This window comes from Coregonus clupeaformis, chromosome 19, assembly GCF_020615455.1.
Source record: "Coregonus clupeaformis isolate EN_2021a chromosome 19, ASM2061545v1, whole genome shotgun sequence".
NCBI classification, from domain to species: domain Eukaryota; kingdom Metazoa; phylum Chordata; class Actinopteri; order Salmoniformes; family Salmonidae; genus Coregonus; species Coregonus clupeaformis.
The window spans coordinates 32,833,864-32,857,742 of NC_059210.1; the positions used below are offsets into that span (position 1 = coordinate 32,833,864).

Consider the following 23,879-nt stretch of genomic DNA (forward strand, 5'->3'; position numbering starts at 1 on the left):
CTCTGGCTGATACCAGGCTGCTAACGTCCCACAGCCCGTAATGGATTGTTGCCTGGGCTTTGCTCTTGTCATGACGCTTGTTATGAAGCCTGTTGGCCTCTGCCTCATTTTTTTTGTCATGCTGTATTTACATGCATGTGTTTCAAATGGTGGAATACGTTGCTTGTGTTCCCCGTGTGGTTGCTATAGTTTTGCGACAGTTCAACCATACTGCCTCACTCCGATCGATGTCACTAGGTTTAAAACCAAAATAAACAACTGACACACCATCCTTCTTTTGCAGTAATTGTTCTTGGATTTCTGGGACTGCATTTTCTTCGTCTCTGTTCATTTCCCCGCGCTAATGAACATCACTTGGGAGAACTGCCAAGAACAGTTGTGGGAAGCATGGGATAGAACACGGCACTGATTGGCTGCTGTAGTCTTGGTTCAAATGAAACTGCACAGATGGAAGTGTTAAGCTCCGGGAGCGCAATGCTTTTTTTCTATGCCATTTCGCTTTCATATATGCCGCGCCGCTTCGTAGGCTATTGTTTAATGCACACAGGAACATTGTGTAATCACCTAAAATTACTGACATACGCAAAATTGCTTCGGTATGAGTTAGCAATGTCAGTGTCGGTCATTTTCGGTTTACCGTCCCAGCTCTACCTCTCAGCCACTTAGGCACGAAGACAGCCTGCTACTCACACAGGCGCGGACTCAGGCACGGACACATGCACAGACACACGTACACAAACACTTTCTGCACAGCTAGGCTCTTGTCCTCCCCCAGAAGAAAGCTAGTTTGTTTTGTCCAGCCATCCTGAAAATGCTTGTGGCCGGGTAGAATACAGACCAGCTATGCTGCTTTCTATGAATCTGTGACGCTCACTAGGAACCTAGACCTGTTAATCATGCAACAAAACCGTGAATGTCCTCAAGTTGTGCCAAGGTTTGAATTGCTCCAGCGTCAAGCAGGCAAATATTCAAGGTTGTATCTATACTGACAAACATATAAATGCAACATGCATCAATTTAAAAGATTTTACTGAGTTACAGTTCATATAAGGAAATCAGTCATTGCAATAAATTCATTAGGCCCTAATCTGTGGATTTCAAATGACTGGGAATACAGATATGCATCAGTTGGTCACAGATACGTAAAAAAAAAAATAGGAGGGTGGATCAGAAAACTAGTCAGTATCTGTTGGGACCACCATTTCCCTCATGCAGCGTGACACATCGCATAGAGTTGATCAGGCTGTGATTGTGTCCTGTAGAATGTTGTCCCACTCCTCCTTCAATGGCTGTGCAAAGTTGCTGGATATTGGCTGGAACTGGAACACGCTGTCGAACACGTTGATCCAGAGCATCCCAAACATGCTCAATGGGTGAAATGTCTGGTGAGTATGCAGGCCATGGAAGAACTGGGACATTTTCAGCTTCCAGGAATTGTGTACAGATCCTTGCGACATGGGGCCGTGCATTATCATGCTGAAACATGAGGTGATGGCGGTGGATGAATGGCACGACAATGGGCCTCAGGATCTCGTCACGGTTTCTCTGTGCATTCAAATTGCCATCGATAAAATGCAATTGTGTTCGTTGTCTGTAGTTTATGCCTGCCCATACCATAACCCCACCACAACCATGGGGCACTCTGTTCACAACGTTGACATCAGCAAACCGCTCGCCCACATGACGCCATACACGTGGTCTGCGGTTGTGAGGCCGGTTGGACGTACTGCCAAATTCTCTAAAATGATGTTGCTTATGGTATAGAAATAACATTAAATTATCTGGCAACAGCTCTGGTGGACATTCCTGCAGTCAGCATGCCAATTGCACAATCCCTCAACTTGAGACATCTGTGGCAGTGTGTTGTGTGACAAAACTGCACATTTTAGTGGCCTTTTATTGTCCCCAGCACAAGGTGCACCTGTGTAATGATAATGCTGTTTAATCAGCTTCATGATATGCCACACCTGTAAGGTGGATGGATTATCTTGGCAAAGGAGAAATGCTTAATAACAGGAATGTAAACAAATAAGCTTTTTGTGTATGGAGAATTTCTGGCTCATTACATGTGTTTTATATTTTTGTTCAGTGTGTGTATATAAGAGCAATATCTGAAACAACAGACTGCACATATTAAGTGATTCAGCTGGACGCAAGTGGTAAAAATGCATAACGTTTCCTTTTTATTTTCAGGTAGACATTGAGCTCTTAACAAGATATTGGGGACTACAAAAAAAGAAATTAATACAGAATGATACAGAATGATTAATTTGAGTAAAGTTCTATATACTGTGTCCATTTAGGAAGTAAAATACAATAAATTAGTTATTTTGAGTAGTTTCAACTGTGACTCACTTAGAATCACAACTCCTTAGAGCACGCACCGTGGGGCCGCTGATAATGACGGCATGATCGTACAGAGGGCCAATGACAGGCTATGTAATATGGCTTAACCACAAGGTGTCTCGTGGATGAGTATCATTAGGAGGTGTGTAGTGATTTCTGTGTGATTCAGCAGTTGCTATTTCAGCTGTGTCTTTCACCAGTGTTTTTAATTACTGTGTGGTAACGACATGCTATTATAGAGCAGCTGTACTGAGTGGATGACTCATTCTGATCGGGCACAGCTATTATGCAGGCACAAACCACAAGCAAATATTGAAGAAAAAATATATATCAATACAAACAGATACATTCAATGCGTTGTACACCCACGGTTGTGCTGCACATACAAAGGCTACACGTGTTCCTGTAAAAATGTTAATACAAAAACAAGTACAACAGAACAAGTGTAAGCTTATAAACACAGTTTAACTAGGTACTGACATCAGAGTCCAGACAGCTTCAAGTGTACTATGTTCTTTGATGCCTATGTGTTAGTGATAAGCACTTCTGGGTTTTTGGGTATAATTAAATTTAGAGGGTTTGCACTTCAGAAATGTAAAGGACATGCCAGAGTTTCCCAAAGATCATATGGTACCCACATAGGTGCCTCTGACAAGGACTGCATTGCCAATGACAGACATGCCTGTTGTTATGTCCTCCTTTTTTGTTACTCTCTCTTTAGCTACTTGCTGATTCAGAGGGGTTGGGTTAAATGTGGAAAACACATTTCGGTTTAATGCATTCAGATGTGCAACTGACTAGGTATCCCCCTTTCCCTTTCCCTCTCTATTCCTCTATCGGACTCCCTCTGTCTTCCCTGTACCCGTGTGGATGCTCTTGGCTTTAACTGGGCCAGTAGGGCAAAACAGAAACCTGCCTGCATGTCTTGGCAGGTTCTGTGTCGCAGCAGGCACGTCCTCTCCAGGTCCGGTAAACTGCACTTGAGTGTTGTTTAGATCTAAGGCTTGTGACTCTTGTTCGAAAGCTTGCGTGTGGGTGGGCTCACACTGACACAACCTCATGTGACACTGTACTACCTCTGAATGACTCGGACAAGAAATCAATGGCTATCATGTGGTAAAGATACTGGGAAACATTGAGCATGTACTTGGAAGCCAGAAGAAAGACTGTCATCGCTACAATGTGCCTAGACCACAGAGCTACAAAACCACAACACATGGATATGGTTACTATCTGTACTGAATGTACACAATGAAGGGAGGACTATCCCAGTGCTTGGTTATCAGCTGTAGTAACCCTGTTGTTCTCTGGCAGTACAGACAGCACTGTGGACAAGGCCCTCTGCAGGAGACGAGACTCTCCGTCAGATGTTTATCAGATTTTGCTCAATGGCTGTTGAGATCCTGGTTCAAAACAGGAAGTGAACATTTCTCTGTTAGACATTATCTTTTCAGATCTCCCGTCATGGCCGTAAGACCCAAATTAATTCAACCTATTTATGGAGTAGATAAGGAAGTACGGAAATTAGACTAGTTCATTTCTTGAACTCGCTCGCATTTGCTTGTAGATATATTATGTCATGGTAATTTGAGCCTCACTTCAACATGTTCACTAAATGTTTAGAGAAGGCACGTAGTCTATGTAATATGACCACCCATAAGAGTAGCCAGGGTTCGACCAGAAAATGGATTAGTTAATTCATTCCCTAAAACATGAACAACTATCTTTAATTTTTTACACTTAAAAGTGTATTATGCTCTGATGTAATATGTTTTCCTCAACCTCTAGCCCTATTCTTGCTATACACTCACTGCTTTGGATTAATGGGCTTTTAAGGTCAGTATTTCAGGTCACATGTCGGGGTCAAAAAAGTGAGGGGTATAATGCTGCGTTCATAACCAAGTGGGAAGGAGGTAATTACTAGTTGTGAAGTCGTAAATACCAGTTGGATGCATTCACGTGCTTTGAACTCGTTGATAAATCCTGATTGGCGAATGGCCAACAAGCTGCGTCAACCATAAACTAAAAGTACAGCTATCATGCTTGTAAACAAATTATAGTGTTCAAAACCATATTAAAAGCTTTTTATAAATGTTTTGTTTTATTTAAATGCCAAAAATGCTGTTTATCAAGGTAATTTCTTTAGTAGGTGATGCCAGAGATCAGTGTGTGTGAGCGAAGTCGGAGCTCAGGGATGATAGAGAAGTTTCCAAGGGGTAATTACCAGTTGGAGGGGTGTTGAAGTGAATTTTTCCCAGTCGTATGTGGTAAATACCACCTTCCCACTTGGTTATGAACTCAGCATTAGGCTACAGCATTCGGCATAATTGTTGGAACTTCACTGTCATCACATAGTCATAAGGCAAATTTCCTCCAACTCTGCTGCCATGTTTTAGCTATATCATCTATTAGATTCAACATGTTGCTGCTGAAAGTGTGAATTTACTGGTGGAGAAATGCCTAACACTACCATCAGCCTCCACCAGAACCTTCTGGTCTAAACCTTTACTGAAGTGATGAGTAGTGATGTACAGGCTTATTTGCATGGATCAAAGCCAAAGGCTTGACCACCCAGTATGATCAAACATTGTAACAAAAAGTGTTAGTAATAGTATACATGTCTCTGTCCTGGGAATTGCAAATGGGAAGTGATTTCCATTTCAACATTGAAATAGTAAAGAGTTGAAGAGAACGTAAACAGGTGTGAAGTTAGAGAATGGTGTGTTGATGTACGTAGTAATTGACCAATTAGTCTCTCTTGGTTCTGTGTGTCCAGGCTGCACGTAGCGTATCAGGACTGTAGTGCTACAGCATCTAGTGACACATAAGCCTCTTAGTGGCCAGCTGGGGATTAAACAGGAAGTCTTGGGTTCAGGGGGGTCCAGGTCCCTTGCTGCGCAACGGTCAGCTGTGCTGCTCTACCATGGTCACTGGACGATGGAACTAACCACAGGGTTAAACTTTACATTCTACAGTCCCACTGGTCCCATACAGTTCCATCCCCCTTTCATGGGCATTTCTGTCTATGTGAGGCCAGTCATTTCTGCTATCAGCCTAATTAGAAGAGAGTAAGACCTGTGGCTAGTGCCGTCAGTTGGCTAGTGCTGTCAGTTGTTAAAGCAACTAACAGGACCTGGAATTTAGTTGTGTGAGCTTATACAAATAAGACACTTATGTCTTTGGATTTGAGTGGATTTTGTTGTCGGGCCATGAAATGCTTACGCAGTGATCCCAACTTAGCTCAGCAGTAACAGTGGGGAAGATGCCTTATATGGAGCGTTTTCAGTGCCAACAGAAATTTATATTTGAATTCCATAATTTAGTATTTGTATTAGGATATAGAATTTAAATTTAATATTTGTTAATTTGTAATGCACAAATTGAATAATTGAATTCATAAATTGAACTTGTATTTCATTATTTGAAACTGAATTGAATGAATTTTGCATTCAGTTTAAAAATTTAATGAATATTCAATTTCAATATTTATATTCAGTTTCAATATGGTGGATATTGCGTTCATTGTCTGTTTATCAAGTTTACAAACTATAATTTCAAGTTGATCAAAGTTTCATATGTTCAACTTCTCAGATGCATTCAGATTTTGTTTTCAAATTCAGTTCTCTAAATTCAGATTCAAAACCAGAGACAACATCCTGGTACTTTGCCAGCCAGGAAAGGTAGAAGCAAACCGATAGAATCAAATGCTCTCTGTGGTAAATGGAAGCTTCTAGCGGTTTCTGAACCTAATGTGGCATGTTGAATTTAGTTCCTTCCTATGAATTTGGCTCTAGCGTTTGAACTGTTTTTGGCTATAAGCTACTATGACCCCATTCCTGAAAGCTAAGACTCTCTGGAACATGGACGTGCCTTCTGTTCCCCTCTATGATGATCACAGGCCGCGCATGACACGTTAGAAGGGACTGTCACAAACTGCAATTTGGCCCCCATAAGAATATAGTTGAATAGCCCTTCTAAGGATAGCCTTTCCACTCCCTATTTAATCTTGCTCTTGTGACTGACTGGGTTCGATCCAGGTCTCCTGCATGTCACAAGACTGTGTTAGCCCACTTAGCTAAAGCCTAGAAATGTGATTTGAATATAGGGATAAGTTCATGTAAAGGACAACACACTGCTTGCTTAAAGGAAAACCACTCAAACTATCTTTTGGTTGATACAGTCCCACATTTTTTTGTATGTCAGCAGTCAAGTTAAGATTATAGGATTTAAAAAATGCAAAATGTCACGTGCCACATACATTTTGCATCATCATGATGATGTGGCAAGTGACACGTTTAGCTTTTTTGAAAATCCTATATCTTGAAAACTTGACTGCTGACATGCAAGTCATTTTGGTGTACTTATGAAAAAAATACAAAAATATCTAGTGGATTTTTCCTTTAACTCAGTCGGGGTCAGAACCTCGAGTGGGGTCGCGGGGGAACTGCAGCGGGGTCGCCAAAATAAAAAAACTAAATATTAAGAGTAAAGTTTACTGTATTGGACAATATACAAATGTTTTTCAGAAAGATCATTCACAAAAAGAAGAATGTGTAAAGTAAATGTATTTATTGGTTTTGATAAGAGATGAAAATGCAATGATTAGAAAAGGTGATGTAAAAATCGAAATGTACTGATTTTTAAGGTTGTGTCTTTTAGATTTGGGGTGGGGTCCCTCCAAAAGCAATCCAACCATCCTAAAACATTCCAATCCATTTTAGAATAAGGCTGTAACGTAGCAAAAATGTGGAAAAAGGGAAGGGGTCTGAATACTTTCCAAATACACTGTATATAATATATCCTTAACTTCTTCTGTATGCAATAAAAAATAAAATAAATATTGGTTCAAGGACGTACATAAGCAAGTATTGGTTCCATGATTGTCTTACAAACAACAATTATTTACACTAAGATTGTACACGAAGATTGCCGTTATCCCATTCACTATAATGGGGGATCTTTCTTTCTGAAAACAACAGCCTGCAGTACCCCGGTCGGTCTTGACCTTAATGGCTTCAATGAGCGGGGGAAGTCATTCTCCACTGAGCCCTACCAATTTGCTAGCTTACAGCTGAAGATAAGCTGGGTTGGGCCTGGTCAGAGTATGGTCATCTTGGACGACCATTACACTTTCAGTGTTTACCTCAGTTGACTCTGGGTAAGTAGAAAAAGCACTTAATTGCCAAAATCTCGCACTGTCCCTTGAAGATCAGAGTGACGAGTGGTGCAAATGAGAGCCACTAGCGCACAGCCACCGCTTGATCCTGATCTCTCTACAGTGCAAAGGCGCGCATCAGGTATATTTCAGATGGTGTCAACATAATTACATTTTTATGCATTTTGGAGTAGAATGTGTGGAGTTGAACTGTGTCCTCACAGTAGAATGTCCCCTGGGCTGTGCAGGGCTATTCCACACATGAAGTCTTATACCTGTAGTTTTTGCTGTGGCTATCAAATTCCTTGCCACCTGCTCAAACAGCACATTTAATAGGTAAACCTAATTTTGGACTTAAGAATCAGGGGAGGGGGAGTGGAAAACAAGCAAGCCTGCTGTGTTTGAGACAAATAAAGGGCTAGTGGCACATTAAGAATGGAAAGAATGTGTCCTCTGCACTTTGGGGTGGTTTTGGGGAATAAAGTGCTTGGTGTTGAGTGAGGCTATGGGGAGGTGGGGGCCTCTACCTTGGGTTGAGCTGCACCAAGGTGCAACAGCAAGGAAGTACTGATTTTGGTGTAATGATTAATCGTAGACTAAACAAATCCAGACAGTTAGGTATATCCCCTTGGACATGCTCCCAGATCCAGGTGTCAGGCCTGTGTGTGATAACCCTGTGTCAGTATGTAGTGTTACGTTCTCCCCTCGGGTGTAGGTCGTCTGAGGAGGAGACGAAAATGCCCGTGCCTACGCACACAATGTAAACTAGATGGATGGGGAAGAAATGTGGGGTGTAACTAACAAAAATAATGGGACACAACAACCAGAACTCAATGTTAGCCCTCTGGGGTCGTTTAGTAAGGTACTGAACAACATACAGTGGGGAAAAAAAGTATTTAGTCAGCCACCAATTGTGCAAGTTCTCCCACTTAAAAAGATGAGAGATGCCTGTAATTTTCATCATAGGTACACGTCAACTATGACAGACAAATTGAGGAAAAAAAATCCAGAAAATCCCATCGTAGGATTTTTTATGAATTTATTTGCAAATTATGGTGTAAAATAAGTATTTGGTCACCTACAAACAAGCAAGATTTCTGGCTCTCACAGACCTGTAACTTCTTCTTTAAGAGGCTCCTCTGTCCTCCACTCGTTACCTGTATTAATGGCCCCTGTTTGAACTTGTTATCAGTATAAAAGACACCTGTCCACAACCTCAAACAGTCACACTCCAAACTCCACAATAGCCAAGACCAAAGAGCTGTCAAAGGACACCAGAAACAAAATTGTAGACCTGCACCAGGCTGGGAAGACTGAATCTGCAATAGGTAAGCAGCTTGGTTTGAAGAAATCAACTGTGGGAGCAATTATTAGGAAATGGAAGACATACAAGACCACTGATAATCTCCCTCGATCTGGGGCTCCACGCAAGATCTCACCCTGTGGGGTCAAAATGATCACAAGAACGGTGAGCAAAAATCCCAGAACCACACGGGGGACCTAGTGAATGACCTGCAGAGAGCTGGGACCAAAGTAACAAAGCCTACCATCAGTAACACACTCGCCGCCAGGGACTCAAATCCTGCAGTGCAAGACGTGTCCCCCTGCTTAAGCCAGTACATGTCCAGGCCCGTCTGAAGTGCATTTGGATGATCCAGAAGAGGATTGGGAGAATGTCATATGGTCAGATGAAACCAAAATATAACTTTTTGGTAAAAACTCAACTCGTCATGTTTGGAGGACAAAGAATGCTGAGTTGCATCCAAAGAACACCATACCTACTGTGAAGCATGGGGGGTGGAAACATCATGCTTTGGGGCTGTTTTTCTGCAAAGGGACCAGGACGACTGATCCGTGTAAAGGAAAGAATGAATAGGGCCATGTATCGTGAGATTTTGAGTGAAAACCTCCTTCCATCAGCAAGGGCATTGAAGATGAAACGTGGCTGAGTCTTTCAGCATGACAATGATCCCAAACACACCGCCCGGGCAACGAAGGAGTGGCTTCGTAAGAAGCATTTCAAGGTCCTGGAGTGGCCTAGCCAGTCTCCAGATCTCAACCCCATAGATAATCTTTGGAGGGAGTTGAAAGTCTGTGTTGCCTAGCGACAGCCCCAAAACATCACTGCTCTAGAGGAGATCTGCATGGAGGAATGGGCCAAAATACCAGAAACAGTGTGTGAAAACCTTGTGAAGACTTACAGAAAACGTTTGACCTGTGTCATTGCCAACAAAGGGTATATAACAAAGTATTGAGAAACTTTTGTTATTGACCAAATACTTATTTTCCACCATCATTTGCCAATAAATTCATTAAAAATCCTACAATGTGATTTTCTGGATAATTTTTTCTCATTTTGTCTGTCATAGTTGACGTGTACCTATGATGAAAATTACAGGCCTCTCTCATCTTTTTAAGTGGGAGAACTTGCACAATTGGTGGCTGACTAAATACTTTTTTTCCCCACTGTATACAACACCCATAAAGAAACAGTAATAAAACAAAGACCAATCAAACAAACCAGGGATGATAAGAGAAGGGAATGTTTGGGAACAGGGTCCAAGTAATGAAAATAAACAAAAGGTCCCTCTTCTACACACCTAATCCTCCCTAACACACTAAGCCCTAACCCGCTTTCCTACCTGTTACCACAAATACAGGGGTGACACCCGCCCAGCTAACCTAGTGTGTAAAACAGTGGGTTATCTACGTGTGAATGTACACCCATGGGCAGATCTACCTTTCCCTTCTCCAGGACATAGGTAGGGTGGAATACAGCAGGAGGACAGGATGGAACACAAACAAAGATAAATTAAAATAACCAAATCTTCAAACAGCCAAACAAAAAGTGCTCTCTCTCCCTAGCGCACACGACAAACAGTTTATATGCTCTATTCAATCAGTCAATCAACCACAGCTGCCAGGACTCCGGACCGAAGCCACGCCCACCATCGTCAGCCGCAACTCAGCACACCTGTAATAAACAGAACAAACACTCTGAACCAAACACACACTACAAAGGACGATTGGGAGAAAGAAAAACATGTCACACGTAACAGTAGCCAGGCACCTTATCTGACCCAGAATACTTCCATTGTCCTGGGATATTTATGTCCTGTGTGTGCCTCTTGTGTGGGACAGCTATCTCTTCCTGCTTCGTAATAGGCAATGATACAGTAGCAGGCAGTATTACTCCAATCATCTGCCATTATGGCTGTCAGAAAAGTGTATCCATCTTTAATGTTAAACTTATTACGAAACGTTTGAAGTTTCAGGCCTTCCTCTGGTCAGGACAGAACCCCAAGCTGATCTGGCCCTGCGCAGAGAAGTCTTTGTATGAGAGAGCAGTGAAGGAAATTTACATTCCATACTTAGTGGTGAAACTTGAGAAGGTGGTACAAGAGAGAAACTGTGATAAGAACGAATATACTCTTTACTGTGCATGTGCACGACTACTGTATGTGGTTATTTCCCTCTCTCCTCTCTCAGTGCAAGGCACAGTTGCAGTGACTGTGTAGCTCTGAGGAGTAGTTTCCCAGTCTGGTGGGGACAGCTGCCTCCCGGGAGATAAGAGCTCAACTGAGAACAACTGCTCTCTAAATCCCCAGCCCACCTCTCACTCCGGGCGGCCGCTCCTCTCCCGATCCCCCTGCTTATCCTCCATCCCATTATCACACTATCAGCACTCTGAGGTCAAGGTGCACTGAGCCCCTTTTCACACCTCCACTGCCCACACACTGACTATACCGAGTAGGCTACTTTGTACCAGTCTCCCACGGAATGCTGCAGGTACAATGTACAGCAGGGATCATCATCTAGATTTAGCCGCAGGCCTATTTTGTCTTGAGTGGATGGTCAAGGGGCCGGAACATAATTAGAAATAATTTGTAGACTGCAAATTGACCGCAAGAAGCACAAACAGATATAATATTTGACTAAAACATAATCATTTCAAACCTTGCTTACATTTGTATAAGATCACATATACTATATCTCTATTATGCGTGGGAATACTTTGGGACAGATTTCCTAAATTAAAATCTTGGAGCTGATTTGCTGGTGTGTTTACAGGCTTTTATGTCCCAAAAACAGAAAAGAAAAGGAAAAAGATAACTTGGGGGGGCCAAATAAAATCACCCGGGGCCAAATTCGTCCCGCTGTACAGTGTCCACTGCAGCCTAAAAAGAGTAGAGGAGAATCTGTGGTTTTGTGTGAGTCCGTCTAAAAATAACTGGGGTGTGTGTTTGTGTTGTTGAATTTGAATGAAGTCTGTGGTAATATATTCACCGAAGGACTTTATCAGCACCCTGAACATCAGGCTAGTCATTGACTCATTCTGTCTAGCTGATGACCTAAGGGTTGTTGTCCTGCACAGTGATATCTGTTCATCATCATGCATCATCATCTCATAGCGAGGGCATCATTATCTCCAGTGGTGTTACACCGCCTTCACCTTAAATCTATCATATCTATTTCATATTAAAATCATCCATCTTATGGGACTCACAGGCGTTGGAAATAAATAGAATGTACTGACCTATACAATGAACTATTAGATATGTTTAATGGCACCATGATCTTATTAACTACAAATGATCAACAGTGAATTTTGAAAAGTAATTTCCTTACATTTTTCACAGCCTCCGCAACTCCTCTGTATCATATTTGACTCGTCAACTGTATAAATGTAGTGTTGCCTGTGTAGGTGTTGGCTTTTATAGAGATTTGCATGAAGGCAAATGAGCTTTGGGACTGTGTGAAAGGTGTGTTTCCACCGTATGTCCTTGTATATACGTCATACGTGTATGTGCATGTGTCCTGGTGTGTGTGTGTTTGTTATTGGTGCACTGAATAGAAGTGCTCTAAATGAGATGTAAAATTATGTATTTCGCACATTTGTAGGCTGATCCCCTGATCTTGTTACACTCTGTTTCATTGTGTAGGCCTATGTTTATTTGGTGTATGTTGATCCATGTTGATTGCTGGTCTTATGTTCCTCTGGCTGCGTTTACACAGGCAGCCCAATTCTGATATTGTTTTCCACTAATTGGTCTTTTGACCAAATTACATCAGATCTTTTCACATCAGATCTTTTTCAGTGCTGATCTGATTGGTCAAAAGACCAATCAGTGAAAAAAAGATTGGAGGCTGCAACACAGTCTGCCTTTAGACTGCAGGCAGCCCAATTCACATCGGCTCTGAAAAATACATGGTTAACAGACCTTGATTGATTTAATTCACCTTGACTGCCTCACTTACTACATTTACTGGCTCTGACAGACTACTAATTGCCAAAGAAGTTGCCCAGCCAATCATTGTCCTAGTTCAATGTCAGCTAGTTGTCCTGCACGTCCGAGTGTGCAAAATGTAATTCTGCTGATGGTTGGTCATGTCAGGACCTGTTAGAATCCCTCAGTGACGGTTATGGTTGTGGCGCTTATATAAAGTGTCTTGTTTGTTTACTTGTTCTTTGTGTGGTTGTGGGTGTGTTTTATGAAACTAGGTTTGTGTGCATATTTGTGCACATATTTTTCTATTTTGAAGTAAACACATTGTCTCCCTGTGTGTGTAATGGAGTGGTACATTTGGATCTGGGGGATAGGGATGCACAATTAATTGAATTCTGATCGAAATCGCAATATTAACATGTGCAATATCCATATCACAAGAGATCCATATCGCATGGAATATTTTGAACCGCCACTCAGCTGTTTTTATAGTTTTACTAAGTTTTTATCTCCTGTTGCGGATGCTTCCCACACTATAAGTTTGCATGCTGTTCTGTTAGGTCAAATGCAGTCGACAGATTGTTCCAAACAAGAATGATGCTGCTTTCCACTTTACTTCTTAATATATATCATTATATTTGTATGATTCCAATAGTTCAAGTGTTTTGATATATATCGCAAGTTAAATCGCAATCATTATATTTGGTTAAAGAAAATCGCAATTCTATTTTTTTGCCCATATCATGCAGCCCTAATGGGGGTCATTTTAAGTTTAATCTGAGTGAAAGCTGAATGTGCAGCAAGAGAAGCTTGGGCTGAAATAATAGCTAAATATGTTGTTCAAGGCTTCCCTCTCTCTGGAAATGGGTAGAGCATAGAGAGCGCTGTGTGTCTCATGTTGAAGACATTAAAACCAGGTCTTTGCCTCCAGGAGAAAGGCAGTGGCCTGGGTATGGGGGAAAAGCCCAATGAGAAACGGCATTGCATAAACCAGTCTTACGAGCTGTTTGAATTTGCACATACCCATCTATTCTCACTCCACTTTCATCAAAGACTGTGCTCTGATGATTTATAGTCGCTGTAGTTTTCAGCATGTTGCAACAGTTTACTAATATCCTACTGTTATTCTGATGGCATACTGCTGAAAGTGACGGATGTGCCTTTTAGGTTATTGTTGCCATGACTTTCTTTCCTCAGCGTAAAGTACAGCCGTATACCTAATCAGGTTAAGAACATGAACTAGAGCAGTGTCACCTTGAGTGTGATCATAAGCTTGCAGTCAGGTTCTCCAGTCCATTCTGCCTGTCCCGTCCTTTCAAGGTGCGCTGTTGAGAATAACACTTGGTCATCACACAAGTTACTGATCACACAAGGTTCAAGGAGTCTGTCATCTCTGGAATTTTTGTTAGATGCTTGAGCTGACAACATGCAGTTCCAGTTGATGTTTTTGTCTTGCAGAGTTTGAGTATGCAGGCACGGGTCTGACAATCTTGTAAGATAGAGGAAGACTAGCTGTGTTTCTTAGGGAGTTATGAGCTTTAATTTCCCATTTGGTGCATCATGCTCTGGGGTGTCTGGATATTTATTGTAAACTCTTTATAACGTCGATAGACAATCTGGCAAGTAAAGACAAGTAGGGATTTCTCATGGATGAATGACTCAAGGCTGATAAGGATCACCTCATTGTGTTCTGTTATTACAGCCTTGAGTTGCGCTTATGAGTCAAGGAAAAAATTAAGGGCTGAGTTAAGTTTCAATATGAACACTTTTTTTATTTTCCCTTTAGCTGTCACAGTCTTTTAAACAAAGCTATTTTGGGTACTATTCATGGTATGTATATAATTGCAGTAGAGAACACAAATGTATAATTACATGTCATTTATGAGTTGGAAACAATGTGCTGGTCTTGCTGGAAGAGGGAGAGGCAGGAAGAATGTGATGTCAGCCAGGGAAGAGTAGAGGAAGCCGGAGGAGGAGAGGGCTGCTGCGAGGGTGACCGCCTTCCCATTTCCTGGCAGCGCCTCCGCTCTGCGCGCTCTCTCCTGAGTTTGTGAGAGGGGCCAGAGATTAAACTTCAGATGAGTAGATGCTGCTGAATCTCTGTCTGTGGATCTTTCTCTTTACCTGATTAAACCCAAGGAAACCTCTCCTGGTCTGGGTGGTCAACACTGAGAGGAAGCCACAACACTAGCAAAGATGTACAGTGGATATGGAGGTACCCTTTCCCACTTTAACCACAGGGCTTGTAGACTTGATAACAAGTATTATAGTTATATTGTGTTCTAGGGTACGATGGAGTTTTGAAGTGTAGGATGTTAGTTTTGTCTGTAGTGTTGTTACTCTTGTTTTGGAATGGTGGTGTTGGTAGACTCGAGTAAGTTTGGTATCTTAAGTGTGTGGTGATTGTGGTGTGGTGGGTCAAACATTAGTTGCTCGCTGCTTGTGTTGGGTTTTGAAGTATTTCACTCAGTATCAGGCAATGGAGGCATGTTGTAAAATGTTACCTCTCACTAAACCCATACCAGTAGTTTTTTTTTTTCTGCCTGACAGTGTTTTCCCATTGATTGTGGATGTTTTAGTTTTCATTATCGGGGTGGGTTTTCTTACTGTCTCTCTCTGTTTGAGGCTGTATTCCTCTTCAACAGCTTTGCATAGTCCTGTTTGTCAGACCTGAAGTCTGATCTGCCTGGCACTGCCCAGGGGGAAGAAAACCCTCTTCCATTCTTGTTCCTCCTGCTTGCAACTCTGGCTATATTATCTCGGTCTTAGACAGTCCCCAGTGTTGTTCTGTAGGTTTGTGGTAACACCCAGGTGGTCTCCCACTGGATGTTTAAATGAATGTGGTTTAATTTGGTCAGAAGGGAGGAAACAAACGGTATTTTGTGAAGGTCGTTGGCCCCACAGATCTGTGTTTGGGGGCTTTGAGGTAGACCAGCTTTTTCCAGGGGCAGTGTGTGGACACCTGTATTCATGCCATGCTGTGGCTGTCCGTGACTTACTAACATACCCTAGGGGAGGTCCATACATGTGTGGGTTATGATTTCCCCTTGCTTGTGGTGTGGTCACACTCTGGTCAGGGCCTGTTGTTGTGGAGATTTGAGGAACTTTATTTCAAACCTGTCCCTCATGGCCAGTGTTGTAAACATACAGTGAGGGAAAAAAGTATTTGATTCCCTGCTGATTTTGTACATTTGCCCACTGACAAAGAAATGATCAGTCTATAATTTTAATGGTAGGTTTATTTGAACAGTGAGAGACAGAATAACAACAACAAAATCCAGAAAAATGCATGTCAAAAATGTTATAAATTGATTGGCATTTTAATGAGGGAAATAAGTATTTGACCCCCTCTCAATCAGAAAGATTTCTGGCTCCCAGGTGTCTTTTATACAGGTAACGAGCTGAGATTAGGAGCACACTCTTAAAGGGAGTGCTCCTAATCTCAGCTTGTTACTTGTATAAAAGACACTTGTCCACAGAAGCAATCAATCAATCAGATTCCAAACTCTCCACCATGGCCAAGACCAAAGAGCTCTCCAAGGATGTCAGGGACAAGATTGTAGACTTACACAAGACTGGAATGGGCTACAAGACCATCGCCAAGCAGCTTGGTGAGAAGGTGACAACAGTTGGTGAAATTATTCGCAAATGGAAGAAACACAAAATAACTGTCAATCTCCCTCGGCCTGGGGCTCCTTGCAAGATCTCACCTTGTGGAGTTGCAATGATCCTGAGAACGGTGAGGAATCAGCCCAGAACTACACGGGAGGATCTTGTCAATGATCTCAAGGCAGCTGGGACCATAGTCACCAAGAAAACAATTGGTAACACACTACGCCGTGAAGGACTGAAATCCTGCAGCGCCCGCAAGGTCCCCCTGCTCAAGAAAGCATATATACAGGCCCGTCTGAAGTTTTCCAATGAATATCTGAATGATTCAGAGGAGAACTGGGTGAAAGTGTTGTGGTCAGATGAGACCAAAATGGAGCTCTTTGGCATCAACTCAACTCGCCGTGTTTGGAGGAGGAGGAATGCTGCCTATGACCCCAAGAACACCATCCCCACTGTCAAACATGGAGGTGGAAACATTATGCAAAGGGAACAGGACAACTTCACCGCATCAAAGGGACGATGGACAGGGCCATGTACCGTCAAATCTTGGGTGAGAACCTCCTTCCCTCAGCCAGGGCATTGAAAATGGGTCGTGGATGGGGATTCCAGCATGACAATGACCCAAAACACACGGCCAAGGCAACAATGGAGTGGCTCAAGTAGAAGCACATTAAGGTCCTGGAGTGGCCTAGCCAGTCTCCAGACCTTAATCCCATAGAAAATCTGTGGAGGGAGCTGAAGGTTCGAGTTGCCAAACGTCAGCCTCGAAACCTTAATGACTTGGAGAAGATCTGCAAAGAGGAGTGGGACAAAATCCCTCCTGAGATGTGTGCGAACCTGGTGGCCAACTACAAGAAACGTCTGACCTCTGTGATTGCCAACAAGGGTTTTGCCACCAAGTACTAAGTCATGTTTTGCAGAGGGGTCAAATACTTATTTCCCTCATTAAAATGCAAATCAATTTATAACATTTTTGACATGCGTTTTTCTGGATTTTGTTGTTGTTATTCTGTCTCTCACTGTTTAAATAAACCTACCATTAAAATTATAGACTGATCATGTCTTTGTCAGTGGGCAAACGTACAAAATCAGCAGGAGATCAAATACTTTTTTCCCTCACTGTACCTATGGACTTTGAGACAATGGACAGTGACTAGGGGGCTTGACTGAATCAGAGTACTGAGATGAGTCTGGTAAACAGTATTGGATTTGAATCATATCTTAATTCAATGGAAGTGTTAGATAAGTGTCGAGCAGGCGTGGAGGACTGGAGAGAAGAATGGAGAAGGGGGGGATGTAGTGGGGCTTTTTTAGGCTCTGGCAGAGAGAATGGAAGGGAAGGAAGGGGACACATGTATATGTTTAGGGGCTTTCTCATAGAGTGCAGACACATGACTCCTGGCTGGGGGCCATCAGGTTCAGGAACCAACCTGCTGATCATATCCTGGATCTGGTCAGGGAGGGAGTGCCAAGCAGCCTCTCATAAACCCAATCATTTCAATATAAACATCGACTCATTAGGTTCCTCATTGGCTTGTTTTGCTTTCCTGTTTTTCTTATACAAGCTCACCAAAAGGTTGATGGTTACAGAGAGATGATGCTTAGCCCTACTGCTTGGAAATTTGATCATTCTTTATTGTGTTAAAGAGTTCCAGTCTATTCCCCATAATCCAGAGCTTTAATGGTTATGATAAGGTCAGTAAGTTATGTTTATACTGCACGTGGGGTTACTGGGTGACCCAGAAATGTCTACTTGCTGTATTTTGTGGCGCTAAGTGCCCCTCTACTCTTGTAGTTGTGTGTTTTTTAAAGCTTGTTGCACCATTTTGTCTGTCCCCAGTGTTGTTTTTGGAGCCGGCTAGCCCTTTCCCTATCCCAAAGCTCAGTGTTGTATTAGGGAACTGGTATGCCCTACCACTCCGTCACCCTACCCCCACTGCTGTTCAGTCCTGGGACCCAGGCAGCTCCCCCCTCCCTTCTGAGTGGTCTACAGTGCCTGTGTTTTTCAGGGCCTGTGTGCCCCAGGGGACAGTAGACCCTGCTTATCTCTGCTGTGTTTGGAATGTCAGAGGGAGACAGGCTGGTTGATAAGGGGTGCAGCCTTTATCCGAGGCCAGCTCTGTCCCCATTGGCTGTCCCTTGGCCGTGTCATTAGTGCTTTTGTTACCCCAGCTGCACCTCTCTCTGTGGCTGATCACAAAACAGCCGGTGTGTTTTCTCTCTCACACTCATTCACAGACACAACACAAGACAGAGACCACATAAACAACTCCCTTGTTTATAAACATCCAAAAGAGACTCTACTTTGACCTGCAGGTGTGATATACACATTGAGATGAGAACAGTGATGCTTTGATGTGCATCATGATGCTGAGAGTGGATCAGAGTGGGTATGATGGAGCGGGTGCCAGCTAGGCAGCAGAACAATGAGTGTAACCGTGTCTATGGGCTTCGGACCCTATCCAGCCACACCACACTCATCATGGAAACCGATGGAAGCTTGTAGTTCTGTGGCGTACGACTCTCGTGGTTTTATGTTTGTTACACTCAATAGATTTCTGCATTGTGTGATCTCACTGTGTTTATTCCCAGGCTGACCTGTCTCTTCTGAGACCGGTAGGAACCAGGCAGGACAGGCTGGGGGTATTGTTGGGATGGCTGACTGGGTCCTCACTGCACTGCGTGTGGGTGGGGGTGCAGCAGGGTATTCATCCAAGTCTGTGAAGAAAGAATAATGTGTCGCTTACCTGTGTCCTGTTTACTACGTGATGCCCATGATGAGAAGGATCCTCTTGAAGGTGTGTGTGGATGTGTGTGTACAGTAAGTGCTGTGTACTACCAGCTGCAAAGGCGTATACTTAAATGTGTTTTGGCACAGTATATGATTTGTGTGTAAGAAATACTAGTGGTTCCTCAAATGTACTGTATATGGCACAGAAACTCTGTTAGTGCTTTAACAAATTATCATATGCCAAATATAATTACCAGTTTATAGTGAAGAGGCACAACTATTTATTAGTCTGCCCAGTCTGTCCATCCCTCACAATCCATGATCCCTTTTTATTTTATTTAGCTTGGTTCAGGCAGGGAAGCAGAGAGCTGTATCTCAGTCTCTGGCCCGTTCCAGATGTTTTTATTTTTCTCAACCATCTTCCTTTTTAGAGTTTCCAACTTCAGACTTCCTGTAGAATGGCACCATTTCCTCTGCCCTGTGTTTGGCAGCTGGGTGTCTCTGGGTTTGTTTGTGTGTCTGAGCTGTTTGCAGTAGCACAGTTGGCTGATTATAACAGGCTTCTAATTGACTAAACAGGGAAATAATCTTATCAGGGATCAGTGAATGATGAAATATCAGTGTGAGATTAAATATTTACTTTAAATATTCATTTTTCACCAGGCAGACTTTAGCTTTTGTAACTTTACCTTCACAGGCACTTAACCCAACATTTTACGTGTGAAAATCACTGAATTGAGGGAAATAATCATCAGCAAAGGACCTTGTGAAGATGCTGGAGGAAACAGGTACAAAAGTATCTATATCCACAGTAAAACGAGTCCTATATCGACATAACCTGAAAGGCCGCTCAGCAAGGAAGAAGCCACTGTCCAAAACCGCCATAAAAAGCCAGACTACGGTTTGCAACTGCACATGGGGACAAAGATTGTACTTTATGGAGAAATGTCCTCAGGTCTGATGAAACAAAAATAGAACTGTTTGGCCATAATGACCATCGTTATGTTTGGAGGAAAAAGGGGGTTGCTTGCAAGCCGAAGAACACTGTGGGGGTGCTTTGCTGCAGGAGGGACTGGTGCACTTCACAAAATAGATGGCATCATGAGGAAGGAAAATTATGTGGATATATTGAAGCAACATCTCAAGACATCAGTCAGGAAGTTAAAGCTTGGTCGCAAATGGGTCTTCCAAATGGACAATGACCCCAAGCATACTTCCAAAGTTGTGGCAAAATGGCTTAAGGACAACAAAGTCAAGGTATTGGAGTGGCCATCACAAAGCCCTGACCTCAATCCTATAGAAAATGTGTGGGCAGAACTGAAAAAGCGTGTGCGAGCAAGGAGGCCTACAAACCTGACTCAGTTACACCAGCTCTGTCAGGAGGAATGGGCCAAAATTCACCCAACTTATTGTGGGAAGCTTGTGGAAGGCTACCTGAAACGTTTGACCCAAGTTAAACAATTTAAAGGCAATGCTACCAAATACTAATTGAGTATATGTAAACTTCTGACCCACTGGGAATGTGATTAAATAAATTAAAGCTGAAATAAATCATTCTCTCTACTATTATTCTGACATTTCACATTCTTAAAATAAAGTGGTGATCCTAACTGACCTATGACAGTGAATTTTTACTAGGATTAAATGTCAGGAATTGTGAAAAATTGAGTTTAAATGTATTTGGCTAAGATGTATGTTAACTTCCGACCTCAACTGTATGAGATGTACTGTAGCCCTGTTCTGTTCTGAGCTGTAGGGCCTCTCCCTCCTCTCTCTCTATAGGTATTTTTATTTTTTATTTCACCTTTATTTAACCAGGTAAGCCAGTTGAGAACAAGTTCTCATTTACAACTGCGACCTGGCCAAGATAAAGCAAAGCAGTGCGATAAAAACAACAACACAGAGTTACATATGGGGTAAAACAAAACATAAAGTCAAAAATACAACAGAAAATATATATACAGTGTGTTCAAATGTAGCAAGTTATGGAGGTAAGGCAATAAATAGGCCATAGTGCAAAATAATTACGATTAGTATTAACACTGGAATGATAGATGTGCAAGAGATGATGTGCAAATAGAGATACTGGGGTGCAAATGAGCAAAATAAATAACAATATGGGGATGAGGTAGTTGGGTGGGCTAATTTCAGATGGGCTGTGTACAGGTGCAGTGATCGGTAAGGTGCTCTGACAACTTATGCTTAAAGTTAGTGAGGGAGATAAGAGTCTCCAGCTTCAGAGATTTTTGCAATTCCTTCCAGTCATTGGCAGCAGAGAACTGGAAGGAATGGCGGCCAAAGGAGGTGTTGGCTTTGGGGATGACCAGTGAGATATACAGTGGGGAGAACAAGTATTTGATACACTGCCGATTTTGCAGGTTTTCCTACTTACAAAGCATGTAGAGGTCTGTAATTTTTATCATAGGTACACTTCAACTGTGAGAGACGGAATCTAAAACAAAAATCCAGAAAATCACATTGTATGTATCGGTGGTGATAGTGTTTCCTAGCCTCAGTGCAGTGGGCAGCTGGGAGGAGGTGCTCTTATTCTCCATGGACTTTACAGTGTCCCAAAACTTTTTGGAGTTAGTGCTACAGGATGCAAATTTCTGTTTGAAAAAGCTAGCCTTTGCTTTCCTAACTGCTTGTGTATATTGGTTCCTAACTTCCCTGAAAAGTTGCATATCGCGGGGGCTATTCGATGCTAAAGCAGTACGCCACAGGATGTTTTTGTGCTGGTCAAGGGCAGTCAAGTCTGAGGAGAACCAGGGGCTATATCTGTTCTTAGTTCAGAATTTTTTGAATGGGGCATGCTTATTTAAGATTGAGAGGAAAGCACTTTTAAAGAACAACCAGGCATCCTCTACTGACGGAATGAGATTGATATCCATCCAGGATACCTGGGCCAGGTCAATTAGGAAGGCCTGCTCGCTAAAGTGTTTTAGGGAGCATTTGACAGTGATGAGGGGTGGTCGTTTGACCGCGGACCCTTACGGATGCAGGCAATAAGGCAGTGATTGCTGAGATCCTGGTTGAAGAAAGCGGAGGTGTATTTAGAGGGTAAGTTAGTCAGGATGATATCTATGAAGGTGCCCATGTTTACGGATTTAGGGTTGTACCTGGTAGGGTCCTTGATAATTTGTGTGAGATTGAGGGCATCTAGTTTGGATTGTAGGATGGCCGGGGTGTTAAGCATGTCCCAGTTTAGGTCACCAAGCAGTACGAACTCTGAGGATAGATTGGGGGCAATCAATTCACATATGGTGTCCAGGGCACAGCTGGGGGCTGAGGGGGGTCTGTAGCAAGTGGCAACAGTGAGAGACTTATTTCTGGAAAGGTGGATTTTTAGAAGTAGGAGCTCAAACTGTTTGGGTACAGACCTGGATAGTATGATAGAGCTCTGCAGGCTATCTCTACAGTAGATTGCAACTCCACCCCCTTTGGCAGTTCTATCTAGACGGAAAATGTTGTAGTTGGGGATGGACATTTCTGAATTTTTGGTGGCCTTCCTAAGCCAGGATTCAGACACTGCTAGAACATCAGGGTTGGCGGAGTGTGCTAACGCAGTGAATAACTCAAACTTAGGAAGGAGGCTTCTGATGTTAACTTGCAGAAAACCAAGGCTTTTACGTTTACAGAAGTCAACAAATGATAACTCCTGGGGAGTAGGAGTGATACTGGAGGCTGCAGGGCCTGGGTTAGCCTCTACATCACCAGAGGAACAGAGGAGGACTAGAATAAGGATACGGCTAAAGGCTTTAAGAACTGGTCTTCTCACGTTCATAGCCCCTCCTCCTTGGCTGGGTTTTGCTGAGTGAGATGGACGTAGATTAAATGCTACTCTAGGTAATGAGTGTTGTGCTATAGGGACTCATTTGGATGTAGTGAATTGTATTGAACATAGATTGCCAGCTCAGTTCTGTGTTTTATGGCGTGAGGCATTTGTAGCTGTGACTGCTGTTTCCTGACTACCACTCCTGCCAGTTCAAAATAAACTTTGGCTTCCTTCCTAAGGCCCGACTGCATCTCTGTATCTAAGGAACTCATATCAGTGCTGCTGACCAAACAAGACAACACTGATCAAACTAACAGGGCTTGACAAAACCACACTGCTCAGTAGAACTGTGGCTACCATTGACAATAACAACTAAATGTTGTTAAAATGTCTATTTCATTTGTGTGTAATAGGACTGAGCCTGTGTCTGTCTGTGTATTGAAGCTAATATCTTTGCGCTTGAGGTCTGCCCATAGTTGCCATACCTGAGGCTTCCTAACCTCACAGGGCCTGTGTCTCTCTGTGTGGGGCTCTTGTCCTGGCTGAGTCCCCAGTGATTGGAGTGTGTTTAATCTAGTCTCAATAACTCCCCTTTCTTCTCCTATCAAAAAGGTCCTTGTTTGGGGCCCTGTGTGATGGTGATGTCACTAATGCTGCGACAAAATCCCCAGTGTCAGGGCCTGGTACGACACTGCTGATTTACTCACAATTAACTCGGAGAGACAGAGTTTATCTAGATGGGGTAATTGTCTCTCTATTTCTCTTTCTCTCACCCCGCACTACTATCTTCCTTGATACAAGTGCAACATGGTTGTAACTTTGTGCTGTGCCCAGGCAGCTCTAGAGGAAGAGCGTTGGTGGTAGAGAACAGAGATAGTGGGCTGGCAGCAGTAATGTATTTGCAGTGTGTATTGTCTCTGTTATCCCTGGATCTTCACTGGCCTTTTGTTTCCAGTGTGGAAACAGTGACACACAGTACCCTCCCTGCTTGACCTTGCACCACAGGAAGAGGGAGGGAATATGGAGGCACAC

The 23,879-nt window shown here is 42.8% G+C and overlaps 1 protein-coding gene across 3 annotated transcripts in view; it reads left to right on the forward strand.

Annotated features, from left to right (window-relative positions):
* Positions 1-23,879, forward strand: part of LOC121531870 (rho family-interacting cell polarization regulator 1) — a 137,555-nt gene that overhangs the window by 59,318 nt on the left and 54,358 nt on the right. Inside the window, exon 1 of one of the 3 annotated variants that reach the window (XM_041837395.2) lies at positions 18,905-19,139. The exons of the other annotated variants lie outside the window; for them this stretch is intronic. Coding sequence (XP_041693329.1) covers positions 19,076-19,139 — 64 coding nt within the window. The 5' untranslated portion in view covers positions 18,905-19,075. Of the gene's footprint in view, positions 1-18,904; positions 19,140-23,879 lie in introns of those variants that run through there. 3 annotated transcript variants of the gene reach the window in all.